General features: G+C 46.5%; 1 protein-coding gene across 25 annotated transcripts in view; it reads left to right on the plus strand.

Moving 5' to 3' along the window:
- The window catches only part of ZMYND8 (zinc finger MYND-type containing 8), a 148,748-nt gene that overhangs the window by 96,953 nt on the left and 37,673 nt on the right, over positions 1-14,122 (plus strand). For all 25 annotated transcript variants that reach the window (XM_008014850.3, XM_008014928.3, XM_008014921.3 and 22 more), the window contains one exon: positions 11,736-11,888. In XM_008014850.3, the coding sequence (XP_008013041.1) occupies positions 11,736-11,888 (153 nt within the window). The remainder of the gene's footprint in view (positions 1-11,735; positions 11,889-14,122) is intronic.

Below are 14,122 nucleotides of genomic sequence, written 5' to 3' on the forward strand. Positions count from 1 at the left end.
TAGAGACGGGGTTTCTCCATGTTGGTCAGGCTGGCCTCGAACTCCTGACCTCAGGTGATCCACCTGCCTCAGCCTCCCAAAGTGCTGGGATTACAGGCATGAGCCACTGTACCCAGCTGCTATTGATTCGTTATTGATTGATTCATTGCATCCTCAGTGCTGATTTTTCTTGAACATCTATTATGTGCTGTGCACTATTCTAGGCATGGAGATAGAGTGGAAAGCAAGTCAGCTAAGGACCTGCTTTTGTAGAGGTTGGGTTTTTAGAAAGATAGAGAAAATAATAAAGACAAATAATAAGGCAGTTCACAGCATGAGAGACAGTTCACACCAAGATAGACAGTTCACACCATGATGGATGTCTGGAAGGTAATGTGGTGAGGTGAGAGATCGGCAAGTTGCGAGGCAGACGTCACAGTTCCTTAGGTGGAGGGGTTAAACAGGGCCTCTTTGAGAGGTGATATTTGAGCTGAAGTTTACATGAAAAGAAAAATCAGCCATGTCAGTATCAGTAGGAAAAAGATTGTAGAAGGAATAAGAGATTTTTTTATTTTTTTATTTTTTTTTTATTTTTTATTTTTTTATTTTATTTTTTTATTTTTTTTTTTATTTTATTATTTTTTTTTTTTTGAGACAGAGTCTTGCTCTGTTGCCCAGGCTGGAGCGCAGTGGCCAGATCTCAGCTCACTGCAAGCTCTGACTCCCGGGTTTACGCCATTCTCCTGCCTCAGCCTCCGGAGTAGCTGGGACTACAGGCGCCCGCCACCTCGCCCGGCTAGTTTTTTGTATTTTTTAGTAGAGACGGGGTTTCACTGTGTTAGCCAGGATGGTCTCGATCTCCTGACCTCGTGATCCACCCGTCTCGGCCTCCCAAAGTGCTGGGATTACAGGCTTGAGCCACCGCGCCCGGCCTTTATTTTTTATTTTTTTTGAGACGGAGTCTCGCTCTGTCGTCCAGGCTGGAGTGCAGTGGCGCAATCTCGGCTCACTACAAGCTCCGCCTCCCGGGTTCACGCCATTCTCCTGCCTCAGCCTCCCGAGTAGCTGGGACTACAGGCGCCCGCCACTGCGCCCGGTTAATTTTTTTTCTATTTTTTAGTAGAGACGGGGTTTCACCATGGTCTCGATCTCCTGACCTTGTGATCCCCCGCCTTGGCCTCCCAAAGTGCTGGGATTACAGGCGTGAGCCACCGCGCCCGGCCAGGAATAAGAGATTTTAAAGACTCTAGGGTAAGGATTAAGTTGGTGTGCTATAGGAGTAACTGGGTGTGCTGTAGGATTAGCAAGGAGGCCAGGGTGGCTGCATCCCAGTGAGTGAGGGTGAGGCCAGTCCATGGAGTCAGATACAGTACAGACCTTATAGACCCTGGTGTGGAGGGTTCAGCGCAGGAGGGATGTGAATGGACTTCACATCTCAGAGGAAGCCGTCGGTGCTGTGTTTCAAATAGTCCACATCAGTCAGCCATTCTCATCTGGGGATAATTCTGTAATACTTCCCCACCCCCTGGCAATGTTTGGAGACATTTTTGGTTGTCACACTTGGGGTTGGGGTGCTCCTGGCACCTAATGGAGAGAGGCCAGGGATACCACCGAACAACCTACAACATGTAGAACAGGCCCCACAACAGAGAATTTCTAGGTTGTGTCAGTAATTGTGCTGACAGATCTGGGTATGGCAGGATAAGTCAAGGATCCAGTTTAGATTCTGTAAATTTGAGTTGCTGTTATACCTCTAGGTGGAGAGGTCAGTAGGGCAGCTGGAGGCAGGAATTAGGGTGCCCTGTGGCCGGGTTCAGGCAGGAGGTATAATTCTGGGAATCTCGATGTGTACGTGGGATTGGGTTAGAGTGGTAGTTCTCATGACTTTGAGGGGGTGATGGGGACGCTGCTGGCATCTAGTGATCGGTGGCCAGAGTTTCTGCTAATTATCCCCCAGTGCATAGGACAGCCTCACTCAGCAAAGACTCCAGTCCCATTGGCTTACTGAGGTTGCGAGTCAGGAGTAGAGCAATGAGCAGCAGTGAGGCCCTGAGTTCCGGTCGAGGAGGAGAAGCAAGGGGTGGAGGAGCCACACCAGGGGAGTGTGTTGCCCTGAAGCTCCAGTATGGGGGTTTCAGAAAGAAAGGGCGGCCACCTGTGCCCAGTAACGCTCGTGTGAATTCCACGCCTTTGGTGGTTGGTGCCCTCCAGGTCCTCCAGGTCCATCTTGTCCTACAGTGCCATTTTCAGATGGAGAAACTGAGGGAGGTCTGGAGAGGAGGCATGGGGTACCCAGCATCCCAGAGGCAGCAGGGCCGGAACACAGCCTGGCTCCAATCCGGGCTCATCTGTGAGTACAGCCCAGATGTAATAGAATAGTCAGGGCAGTTGCTTTCAGGGCTCCAATTCAGATCAACCGGTTGGTTCCTCACTTGAGTGAAAAGGGACCCATGTGCTTCCTTGGGAACATTCATTGTTCCCAAGTATGTGTTTTGCTTTCTTATACCCTCCTTCCACCTCCACACCCCGAAAAGAAATGCTGTTTGGAGGCGTTCTCACAGTGACATTTCCTCTCTGCCAGTCATGCTTGTCAAGAATAGCTCTTTCCTGAAACCGGGTGGTCATTGGGCTTCCTCGTGACACTGTGGGTCTTTCAGTTTGGCTTGATCTGTTGTGAGAGTGAAAGTTTTCTTCCTGTCATGTGTCTTGGTGGGCAGGCATGGTGGTGTGTGGGCACCAGGGGAACCGAGGCCCTCTTGTGTCTCCCCTGGAAGCTCTTCCGGTCCCAGGACACACTTCTTATCTTCATCAGCAAGAACAAGAGCATTGGGAATGTGGGCGCTTTGTGGGCTGCGATTGCAATGACCTAACGGGAAGAGGATCAGCCAGGGACCGAGGGAAGTGCCGTGGGTGGGGAGGAGATCCGAACAAAGAGGGCAATGTTAAGGAATTCTCAGTGACTGCCCAGCTTTATGGGCAAATGCTATGGGCAAATGACTGAGCAAATGCTTTATGGGGCTTGATTCTGTCTGTCAGCCATGGAACTACTTTCCACAGACAGGGATAATGAAAGGGAGCACCCTGGATAATGATGAAATTATTGTAGCTAACAAAACAGGATTAAAAAAATATATATATCAGAAAAGGCAGAATTACAGAGATAGGGAACAGATCAGTGATAGCCGGGGGTTGGAGTGGAGGAGGGTTTGCGTACACATTGGGAGGGGATTCTTTGGGAGATGGACTTGCTCTGTGTTTTGGTGTGGTGGTGGTTACAGGAATCTATGCAGGTGTTATGACTCATAGAACTTTATTCCCCCAAAAGTGAATTTTACTCTCTGTAAATTAAAACTATTTTTTTAAAAAAAAAATTACAACAACTTTTTAAAGTAGATAATATCTCTGCTTCACAGAAGTGTAAACTGGGGCACAGAGAAGCAAGTTACCTACCCAAGGATCAACCATGGTTTGTGGTAGAGTTCGGCCTTCGGGCCCAGGCCTGTCTGCTGCAAAGCTTGAGCTCTTACATGAGATACCTGAATGTCTCCTGTGCCTGTTGGATACGTCAGCTTTTTTTGGGGCCAGGGGATAAGGTGAAGTTTTGGAATTTGTAAAGGATATGGCTTTTGCCAGCTTAACCCGCATTGCCAGACTGAATTGTCAAGAAAAACAGGACTCTAGATTATTACAGGAACTCTCCTAGTTTTTAAAAGCTGGCAGTCAATTTCATAGAAACAAAAACTGGCTAGGCTTGGTGGCTCATGTCTGTAATTCCTGCACGTTGGGAGGCTGAGGCAGGAGGATTGCTTGAGCCCAGGAGTTCAGGGTTGCAGTGAGCTATGACTGCATCACTGCATTCCAGCCTGGGTGACAGAGTGAGACCCTGTGGTACAAAAACAAAAACAAAACCCCAAAACTCTATCTGGGCCAGACAAACACATACAACCAACAATACAAAAACAATCCATAGGTTGTCAGTTTTTTATTTATACTATACTATAATTATATTATGCTGTTATACTGTAATTAAGAATATATGGTATATAGGTATATGGCATTTTAGTATATGTATGTGTGTATATGGTATATGTATGTATATTGGCTATATGGTATGAGTGTATGTGTGTATATGGTATGAGAGTATATGGTATATGGGTATGTTGGGTATATTTGAGTATATGTATGTATATGGTATATAATGAGTATATGGTATATGGGTGTGTGTATATATTGGGTATATGTGTTTGAGTATTATATGTATGTGTGTATGGTATATGAGTATATATGTGTGTATTGTATTTGCGTGTGTGTATATGGTGAGCATATGGTATATGGGTATATATATGTGTATATGGCATATGAGTATATGGTAAATGTGTATATGGTATGTGACTATATGGTATTTGTGTGTGTGTGTATATGGTGAGCATACGTATGTATTTGTGTATATGGCATATGAGTATATATATGTGTGGTATATAGTATATGGTGTTTGTGTGTATGTATGGTATATGACTATATGGTACAAGATGGAAAGGTTTGTACAGAGACCTGGTTCTTGCCCTGGTTGCTAATTCACTGTTTCCCCTCATTTGCTCTCTGGGGCCTCTCCTCTCCTCACTAAAAAACAAGAAGCCGAGCCCAGTGTATTATTATGAGCACCCTGTATGACTCAGCAGTGATTATAAATAAGCCATAAATAGAAATGAGTTTCTGAGACTAGAAGAGAAGAGGTGGGTCCGGTCCTTTTCTTCTTCCAGACTCCTGTTTGCTTTTTCTGCTGATCCCATCTCCTCTTAATTCACAGAGGGTGTTTACTTTGAACTGAACAAACTCAGCAGTCAGTAGTCCTGTTAGTGAGAGAAATGCACCTTGATGCTCTGTTGAAGATGCAGGCAGGGCCAGGGAACATCGTCACACCCCAAGCCTTTCTGTTTATTTCTCCACCGTTACTGACAGGAGGCCTCCTTTCTTTCTGTGCATAAAGCGGCATCTTGGAAGTCGGGCCTTCTTTGAGAGCATACATGGCGTGCCTGGGCCCAGATTTTTCAGATGTTGTCTTGATTTTCTTTAGAGTGAATGAGGTGGGGAAGATCTCTGTTTGGCTTTGCCTGAAAGATAGTGTCTGCCAGGGTCTCTCTCTCTCTCTCTCTCCCCCTCCCTCTCTCTCTCTCTCTCTCTCTTTTTTAAATAATATAGAGACAGGGTCTCGCTCTGTTTCCCAGGCCGGTCTCAAATTCCTGGCCTCAAGCAATCCTCCTGCCTCAGCCTCCCAAAGTGCTGGGATTACAGGCGTGAACCACCATGCATGGCCAGCTAGGGTCTCTTGTCTAAGTCATATTGCTCCCTTGAAGGAGCTGCCATTTTGTAGTTCCTGGAAGTCCATCCATTGTAGTTTGCGTTCAGCTTTAGAACAAAGATCTGTCTTTTTTTTTTTTTTTGAGACAGAGCTTTGCTCTTGTTGCCCAGGCTAGAGTGCAGTGGTACAATCTCAGCTCACTGCAACCTCCACCTCCTGGGTTCAGGTGATTCTCCTACCTCAGCCTCCCAAGCAGCTGAGAATACAGGCATGCGCCACCATGCCCGGCTAATTTTTTGTATTTAGTACACTATGTTGGCCAGGATGGTCTTGAACTCCTGACCTCAGTATATGGTATATATATGCTGAGTATATGTATATGGTATATATATATACTGAGTATATGGTATATATATATACCCACCTCGGCTTCCCAAAGTGTTGGGATTACAGGTGTGAGCTACCACGCCCGGTCCTGTCTTTTTTTTTTTTTAATGGAAAAAGAAGTGCTTAAATTTTTCTTTTATAGAGTTTGTTTTTATAAGTTATGAGTACATATGGTAACAAACATTTCAAAGCATAGGAGGACATTTCATGAAAGGCCAGTGTGTCTATAACCTCTGACCACCTGTCTCTATACTCCTCTTCCCACATGTCACTACTGTTGCAAGTTTTTAGTTTCTAGAGCCCTTCTAGATATATAGCATGAGTTCTGAGTGATTTTTATCTCCCAGGTGACATTTGGCAGTGTCTGGAGATATTTTTATTTTTCTTTTATTTATTTTTTTGAGATGGACCATTGGTCTGTTTGCCCAAGCTGCTGTGCAGTGGCATGATCTCGGCTCCCCGCAACCTTTGCCTGATTCTGCCTCCTGAGTAGCTGGGATTACAGGCGCATGCCACTACACCCAGCTAATGTTTGTATTTTTAGTAGAGATGGGGTTTCACAATGTTGGCCAGGCTTGTCTCAAGCTCTTGACCTCAAGTGATCTGCCCACCTTGGCCTCCCAAGATGCTGGGATTACAGGCGTGAGCCACTGTACTCGGCCTGCAGATATTTTTATTGTCACAACTGGTACATAGGTGCTAGTAGCATCGGGGGTAGAGGCCAGGATGCTGCTGAACATCCTACAACACACGGGACAGCCTTTCAACCCCACCCCACCCCCACCACAAAGACTTATCCAGGACCCAAATATCAATAGTGCCACTGTTGAGAAACCCTGAGAATGTATAGTATTCCCAGCTATGTTCCATTTCCTTCTTGGCTCCCCTACAGCAGTGCTAAGGTGCTCCACCAGTTGTTGCTTTTTCATGAAACAGGTTGGCTTTTCATATCAACACACAGAAATCAGCCTTCGTTTCATTTTAGCAGCTGTATTTAATTCCATTTAAAGGTAAACTGTAACATTTATTCAGGCGCCTTACTTACTGACGCTACGCTTCTTTCCATTTTTGCTATTGAAGACAACTGCAATGAAGAACCCTTTTGCCCACGTGGGAGGGTAATCCATAGGATAAATTCCTAGAAGTGGAATTGAGCATCAGAGGCCACATGCGGCGACATTTTGAGAGGTATCGCCCAACTGCCCTCTAAAGAGGTGGTTCTGATTTATGTTCCCTCCAGAAATATAAGATCGTGCCTTTTTCTCTAGCGTGAGTATTTTTCATCCCTGGTTTCCATTTATAGCCTAAGCTGTCTTCATATCAGCTGAAAAGTTCAAAATGTTGGCAGCAAGGGTGGATTCTGAAGATATTCCCGATATAGAAGGGCAGGGGTGGAAGAAGTCCCGATAAGCTACATGAGCTAAATGAGAAAGTGAAGCTCTTCTTTTCTCTCTGCGGAGGAGAGGAGCGTCAAATGCAGCTGCAGGTTTGGAGAAAGATCATTACATTTGGCTAAACTCCTGAAGGTCAGCTTCCAGGGCCTGGGCCGCCCGGCCTTTTGGTGGTTTATTCTAACAAGAATAAATATAACAGCAGCTTATTGACCAGAGAAACCTTAGTTTGTAAAATGAGGTAATATACCTTTTTTGCATTTTTCTTGATTATGAACATTCCAGTGCTCAATCTTTTTAGGCTAGAGTTAATGGGTCACATTTACTGTAGGCATACGTGTAGACAGGCAGGTGCACACACACACAGAGCTCAGTTATTCAGGTGAAGTCTTAGGTCTCTTTATGGACCCTAAGGTTTAGAAAGGTGGTCCTGTTAACACAGACACAGAGGAGTTAAGGCAAATAGTGAGTTTTCTGTACTCACATAGAAGATTGGTCTGATACAGGGTTTCTCAGCCTTAGCTGCCAGTTAGGATCACCTGGCAAGTTTATTGTTGGTGTTTTTTTTTTTTTGAGATGGAGTCTCACTCTATTGCCTAGGCTGGAGTGTAATGGTGTGATCTCGGCTCACTGCAGCCTCCTTCTCCTGGGTTCAAGTGATTCTCCTGCCTCAGCCTCCCAAGTAGCTGGGATTACAGGCATGTGCCATCACGCCTGGCTAATTTTTGTATATTTAGTAGAGACGGAGTTTCACCATGTTGGCCAGGTTGGTCTTGAACTCCTGACCTCAGGTGATCCACCCTCTTTGGCCTCCTAAAGTGCTGGGGTTACAGGCATGAGCCACTGCGCCCGACCTCCTGGCAAGGTTGTCAAAGGCATCATGATGCCCAGGGCCTTCCCCCCAGCCTGTTGAGTCAGAGTCTCTGAGGATGGGGCTCAGGCCTCAGGAATTTCTAAAACTTCACAGGCAATTTTGGTGTGCAGCCAGGGTTGGCAGTCACTGGACTAGTATAGAAGATGGCAGATTTAACGGCTTTCAGGCCAAATCTGGCCCCCACCTGTGTTTGCAAATAAAGTTTTACTGGAACACATCCACACCCATCTGTTTATGTAGTGTTCATGGCTGCTTTTGCAACAGAGCCTGTATGGCCTGCAAAGCCTGAAATATTTACTCTCTGGGCTTTTATTTTATTTTTTTTGAGATAAGGTCTGGCTCTTTTGCCCAGTCTGGAGTGCAGTGGCGTGATCTCGGCTCACTGCAACCTCTGCCTCTTGGGCTCAAGCTATCCTCCCACCTTAGCGTCCTGGGTAGCTGGAATTACAGGCTTGTGCCACCATGCCTGGCTAATTTTCATATTTTTAGTAGAGACAGGGTTTCACCATGTTGCTCAGGCTGGTCTCAAATGTGAGCTCAAGGGAACTGCCCACCTCAGCCTCTCAATTGCAGGGATTATAAGTGTGAGCCACTGTTCCCGGCCCTCTCCAGGCTTTTACAGAGAAAGTTTGTTGGTCTCTTTTGTAAATTTTTTCAGTAACTGTGTAATCTAGTAGTATATAGGAATATTGAGGACACTGATGAACGTGTCACTTGGGTAGCCATGGAAAGTATTTTTGTGAGATACATTTCCATCTTTATTCTTGAAAAGGCTGGCTTTTCCCTTTGGAATCTAGCACGCTGCTTCATTTCTGAAAGTGGAAATTCTGAGGGAGGCCTCAAATCCCTCCTGCTTTGCTTTCACATTTGCATGCAAGTCAGCTGTTAAGTCCTTGAATCCTGCCTACTGGAACTCTTTAATCTGGGCTTTCTCTTTTTTTTTTTTTTTTTGAGACAGAGTCTTGCTCTGTCGCCTAGGCTGGAGTACAGTGGTGCAATCTCGGCTCACTGCAACCTTCCCCTCCTGGGTTCAAGTATTCTCCTGCCTCAGCCTCCTGAGTACCTGGGATTACAGGCACCCACCACCATGCCTGACTAATTTTTAAATTTTTAGTAGAGACAGGATTTCATCATGTTAGCCAGGCTGGTGTTGAACTCCTGACCTCAAGTGATCCTTCCACCTTGGCCTCCCACAGTGCTGGATTACAGGCGTGAGCCCCCATACCTGGCATTTTTCTTTTCTTTTTTTGTTTTTCTTTAAATAAACTTTTAATTTAAAAGTAAACTTTAATGTCGAAAATGCAGACTTGGGGAGGGCAGAAAGATCACACACAAGGCTGCCACTTCACACCTGGAGGGTTGCACAGCGGCCAGACAGAGGCACTCCTCACTTCCCAGACGTTGCGGGGCCCGGGCAGAGGCGCTCCTCACTTCCCAGATGGTGCAGCGGCCAGGCAGAGACGCGCTCCTCGCTTCCTAGATGGTGGGGCGACTGGGCAGAGGTGCTCCTCCTTTTTCTTTTAATGTTCCTCATTCCTTGTTCTTTTTTAAAATTATTTTACTCCATAATTTCTCTTTGTTAAGCTACTTCAGATCTCTTGCCAGAGACAGGTATAAAGAGTTTTCTAGTTCTTTCTCCAGTAAATTTTTTTTTTGGAGACAGGATCTTGCTGTCACCCAGTCTGGAGTGCAGTGATGCAGTCATGGCTCACTGCAGCCTCAAACTCCTGGGCTCAAGCAATCCTCCTACCTTGGCCTCCCAAGTAGCTAGGATTACAGGCATGCACCACCAAGCCCAGCTACTTTTTGTACTTTTTGTAGACATGGGGTCTTGCTATGTTGCCCAGCTTGGTCTCGAACTCCTGGCCTCAAGCAGTCCTCCTGCCTCTGCCTCCCAAAGTGCTGGGAGAGGTGTGAATCACTGTGCCCGGCCCCACTGCAGTAAAGTTGCACGTTCTTCTCCCTCTCAGAGGTGGCTGTGTGAATGTCTGCAGTCCTGTCTCTAGTAGCCTCTCTTTATAGCCATGATCAGTGCACATGTACATACATATGCACACGCGTGCACACACACATGCATGCACACACAGATACTGTTTTTTGTATTTTTCTTGAATTACAGGGATAGTGTCTCTGCTTGCTTTGAGCACTCACCTTCTGGAATCTCCCTGGGTCTGGGAGGGGCAGTCTATAAGTGTGATTTGGGAAAAGATCAATCTTTTCCCTCCTTTAAAATAAAATATAAGTCTTGCTCTGTTGCCCAGTCTAGAGTGCAGTGGCGTGATCATAGCTCAGTGTAGCCACTAACTCCTGACTCAAGCCATTCTCCCGCCTCGGCCTCCTGAGTAGCTGGGACTACAGGTACATTCCACCACAACTGGCTGAGAAAAGACCCCTTTCTAATCTTATCCTAGGGGCTGATAAAATTAAGTTGGAGCAATTTATTGCTTCTGGTCACCTGTGAGTGGATTGGGTGGGGCTTTTGGGAGGCTGCTTCTGGTCACTTTGAAGGAGCTAATTTCTGGGTATGCAGTGTTTGAGAACTCCCCTTACTGCGTGAACAGGAAAGTGGTTGGGTCAGACCAAAGGAAAAAGGTAGGAGAGAGTGATGGCTTTAAACAGCACTTCCAGCCCAGCTCTCACACTAGATTCCGGGGCCTCATTCATAGCCCAGTGACCAGAAGTGGCCTGAGGTGTGGAGGGAGCAGGGAGATGAAGCGCGAAGTCCGGGGAGCAAGCTGATGGCTGTTGGGAACAGGCTCAGGTGGCTTCTCCTCTTTGTGGGTTGATTGGATGCCACCTGCTTTCTGACTTATTTTCTGGGATCGGCTGGGGTAGGACAGATGCCCCATACTTTGCTTTGGTTGGGTTGGAGGGGATGCCAGAGGGTAGCAGGCACAGTGGAGGACAGTAGGCCCCACCTGCAGAGTCGCTTGTTGCTTTTGGGACCTTTGCAGCCACTAAAACTCTTAATAGGGGGCGCTGGAGTAGGTGGGAAAGGAATCCAAGGAAATGTAAGCTCTCTGACTCTTTGGAATCTGTCCTGCTGGTCCTACAAAGAGCCCTCACAGAAGTGAGGGGACAGGACCTCCGGCCTGAGTCACCCCCCAGAGACCTCTGCCTGTGACTAGGCTGAGGACCTTAGAGCGAGACCTGTTAGAGAAAGGTTGAGTATCCAGGGCTAATCTGTTCCCCTTTCCTCACGTAGATGCTGTGAGCCACAGCACACTGGCTGGAAGGTCTGCCTATCTTATATTCCCCACTCTTTCTAGTTTCCACCCCAGACTAGGTCCACTGAGAATGAAAACTGAAGCCTCCGTGGCAAATAGGCATCTAGGGCCCCCAATTGTCAGGGTGTTTTTGAGGGGGTCGCCATCTTTCTTGGATACAAGTCCTCTTCAATCTGGACCTGAAGTTACAAGTGCACCCTGACCAGGCTCGGTGTTGCTTTGTTCACTGAAATTGAGATTGAATATCTGCCCGTAACCTTTGTCTTTGGAGGGTCCCTACTGGTGTTGACTTCCACACACTGAGCCATCTGGCTGGGATTGTCCATTTTAAATATTGAAAGTCACCCAGACGATTGTTCAGTGGACTGTTTAAACCTGCCAAACATGTTCACGCGGGCCATTATCTTCATGTCACCCCATGTGGTTGAGCAGATGATATTGTTGGGACGAATGACAGAAAAAGTATCCCCCCTCCCCGTGTTCTAAAATGTGTGTTTTGCTCTGACTTTGCAAGGACAAAGCTCCGTGATGAGCATGGTGTGTGCCTGGTCTTACAAGGGTGTGATGGTCTCTTTCAGATCGAAGCAAAGCCGAAATGGATTTGAAGGAGCTGAGCGAGTCGGTCCAGCAACAGTCCACCCCTGTTCCTCTCATCTCTCCCAAGCGCCAGATTCGTAGCAGGTTCCAGCTGAATCTTGACAAGACCATAGAGAGTTGCAAAGCACAATTAGGTATATCTTTGGTTTTGTTTTTTTTCCCAGCAGTTATCATTGTTATCATTACTGGTAGGGATACTACCCTGATGAAATCAAGGTTGAATCCTGGCTGCTTTTAGCAGGTGCTTTAACTTTGAACGATTTGCTCAGCTAAAATATATTTCCACTCATGGCAAAAGACTTCAGACTTGATAGTTAATTCGGGGCTCTTTGAACTCATCAATTTATTCTTTGGTGAAAGCAGCCTGGAAACTCGAGATACAGGTTTGAAGCATCAAGGTTTACGAGCAGAATGAGGATCTTCTGAGTTTGCCTCTGCTCTCCTTCTCAGTACACATCAGTGTCTCCACACGAGTAGCGAGTGTGTTCTGCAGGTGTCCGACATGAAACCCTTTCCCTCCAGACTGGTCTCCTCCCTACCTGGCAAACCGTGCTTCTGTAGCTGTTGCCTTCCTTCCTCTTCCCTGTGCTGCCTGCCTTCATACTGCCTACCTGAATCCTGCCTTCTGTGAGGCTGAGCTCAGATCTCACCTCCTCCAGGAAGTCTTCCCTGACTGCCCTCCCCATCTGCCCTCCTCCTTTGGTACTTTATTGCTCAGAAGTAGCAGTGTTCCCTTTGTGTGGAGGTGTCCCTCCCAATCTAGACTGGAAGCTCCTTGAGGGCAGGGAGGCTGTTTTATGAGGATTTGCCTTCTCTATGGTACTTGGTCTGTGCACATGGTAGATGCTCTGGAATGTTTGTTGAATAAGTAAGTAAAGCTAGGAGGGCATTTGTAAAGAAGTTAGGGATGGCTGGGCCCCTGGAGAGCAAGTTTCTCTGAGCATCTTCAGGTGAGAAAGCAGCTAGAGTTAGGGACCATCTGGGGCTGTCCAGAGGACACCACTTCCCATTGGGTTGCCTGTTTGGTGAGGACATTGGGTGGCATGGGTGAAATTTGGCATGCCATTTAAATTATCCTCTTGGGTCCTTCCATGCAGCTGGTCCAGCTCTTGATTTATTTTTATTGCTAATAAGAATTGTATTATTTCTATTTACTGAGTGTTTCCTTTGACACTATGCTAAGCACTGCATATAGATCATCTTAGGAGGTTGATACTTTATCCCATTTTGCAGATACAGAAACTGAGGCTCAGAGAGATAAATAACTTGTTCAGGGTCAACCAGTAATAAAAACAGAAGAGCAGGATTTGAATTCATATCCTTTGGACTCCAGTACCCAAGCTTTTCCTATCACATATGTGGTTACACTTTTCATTCTTATTTCCAATCATTGGCTACCAGTAGCGCAAGCCTAGGATCCCAGACTTATACCAGATCTGGGTGTTTGTATTTTGGCTTGTGTTCTTCCCATGTTGCCCTGGCTAGCCTTGAACTCTTGGGTTCAAGCAGTTCTTCTGCCTCAGCCTCCTGAGTATGTGGGACCACAGGTGCGCACCATTGTGCCTGGCTGGACTTGTGTTTTTGATTGAACCCTGGTGGAGGCAGATATATTCCCCAGTGATCCTGCTGATCCCCCATGCCCTGGGCTGTTCATGGCTCTGATACTTCTGCAGGTTTCTTTTTGGTGTGTCTGGGTCAGACAGTGGCACCATTCACAGTGGCCATTGCTCTAGAATGAAGAGATTGCACAGACTTGATTGGGTTTTCTTTCCTCTTTCCAAAAGTTTAGGATATAGTATTATCTCCTACAGTATGATGGCATAACATATGGTTGGGAGCAGAAGCCGTAAATGGGTTAAATGGAACTATTGTTAGAAATGTGCTTTTGCCCATTTTGTTTGTGAAATACCTGCTAGTTTGTGCTTCTCCCTTTTGAAAGAAACAGAAGTGTGTGACTTTTCTCCTGACTCCTTTACCAGTGGAAGAGCAGTGCACAAGAGAGTGGCAGTTGACTTTCCACATGAGTGCAGGGAACAAGAGAGAGGGCCGGGCACCCGGGTCACCTGGAGACAAGTGTGTCTCCTGCCTAGTGGAGCGATTGGCTTTCCTGTCCCAGCCAATGCCTGGCAGGCTGGTGACCCAGAGCAGCTAGATTTTCCGCTCTTTCATCAGAAGCCCCTGCTTTGATTTCTATGTGAAATTTCCGGATTTGTGAATTGGACAACACATTTATAAATTAAAAGCAGACAAGATACCCTGTGGAGCAAACCAGTGCCTCTCCCATGAAACATGTCTGCAAGCTAGATGTGGCTTGTGGGCTGTTTGCAACCTCTGCTTTAAGGCTTTGGCTTATTTTCTTTGGCCTAGA

Source organism: Chlorocebus sabaeus, chromosome 2 (assembly GCF_047675955.1).
Source record: "Chlorocebus sabaeus isolate Y175 chromosome 2, mChlSab1.0.hap1, whole genome shotgun sequence".
Lineage (NCBI taxonomy): Eukaryota > Metazoa > Chordata > Mammalia > Primates > Cercopithecidae > Chlorocebus > Chlorocebus sabaeus.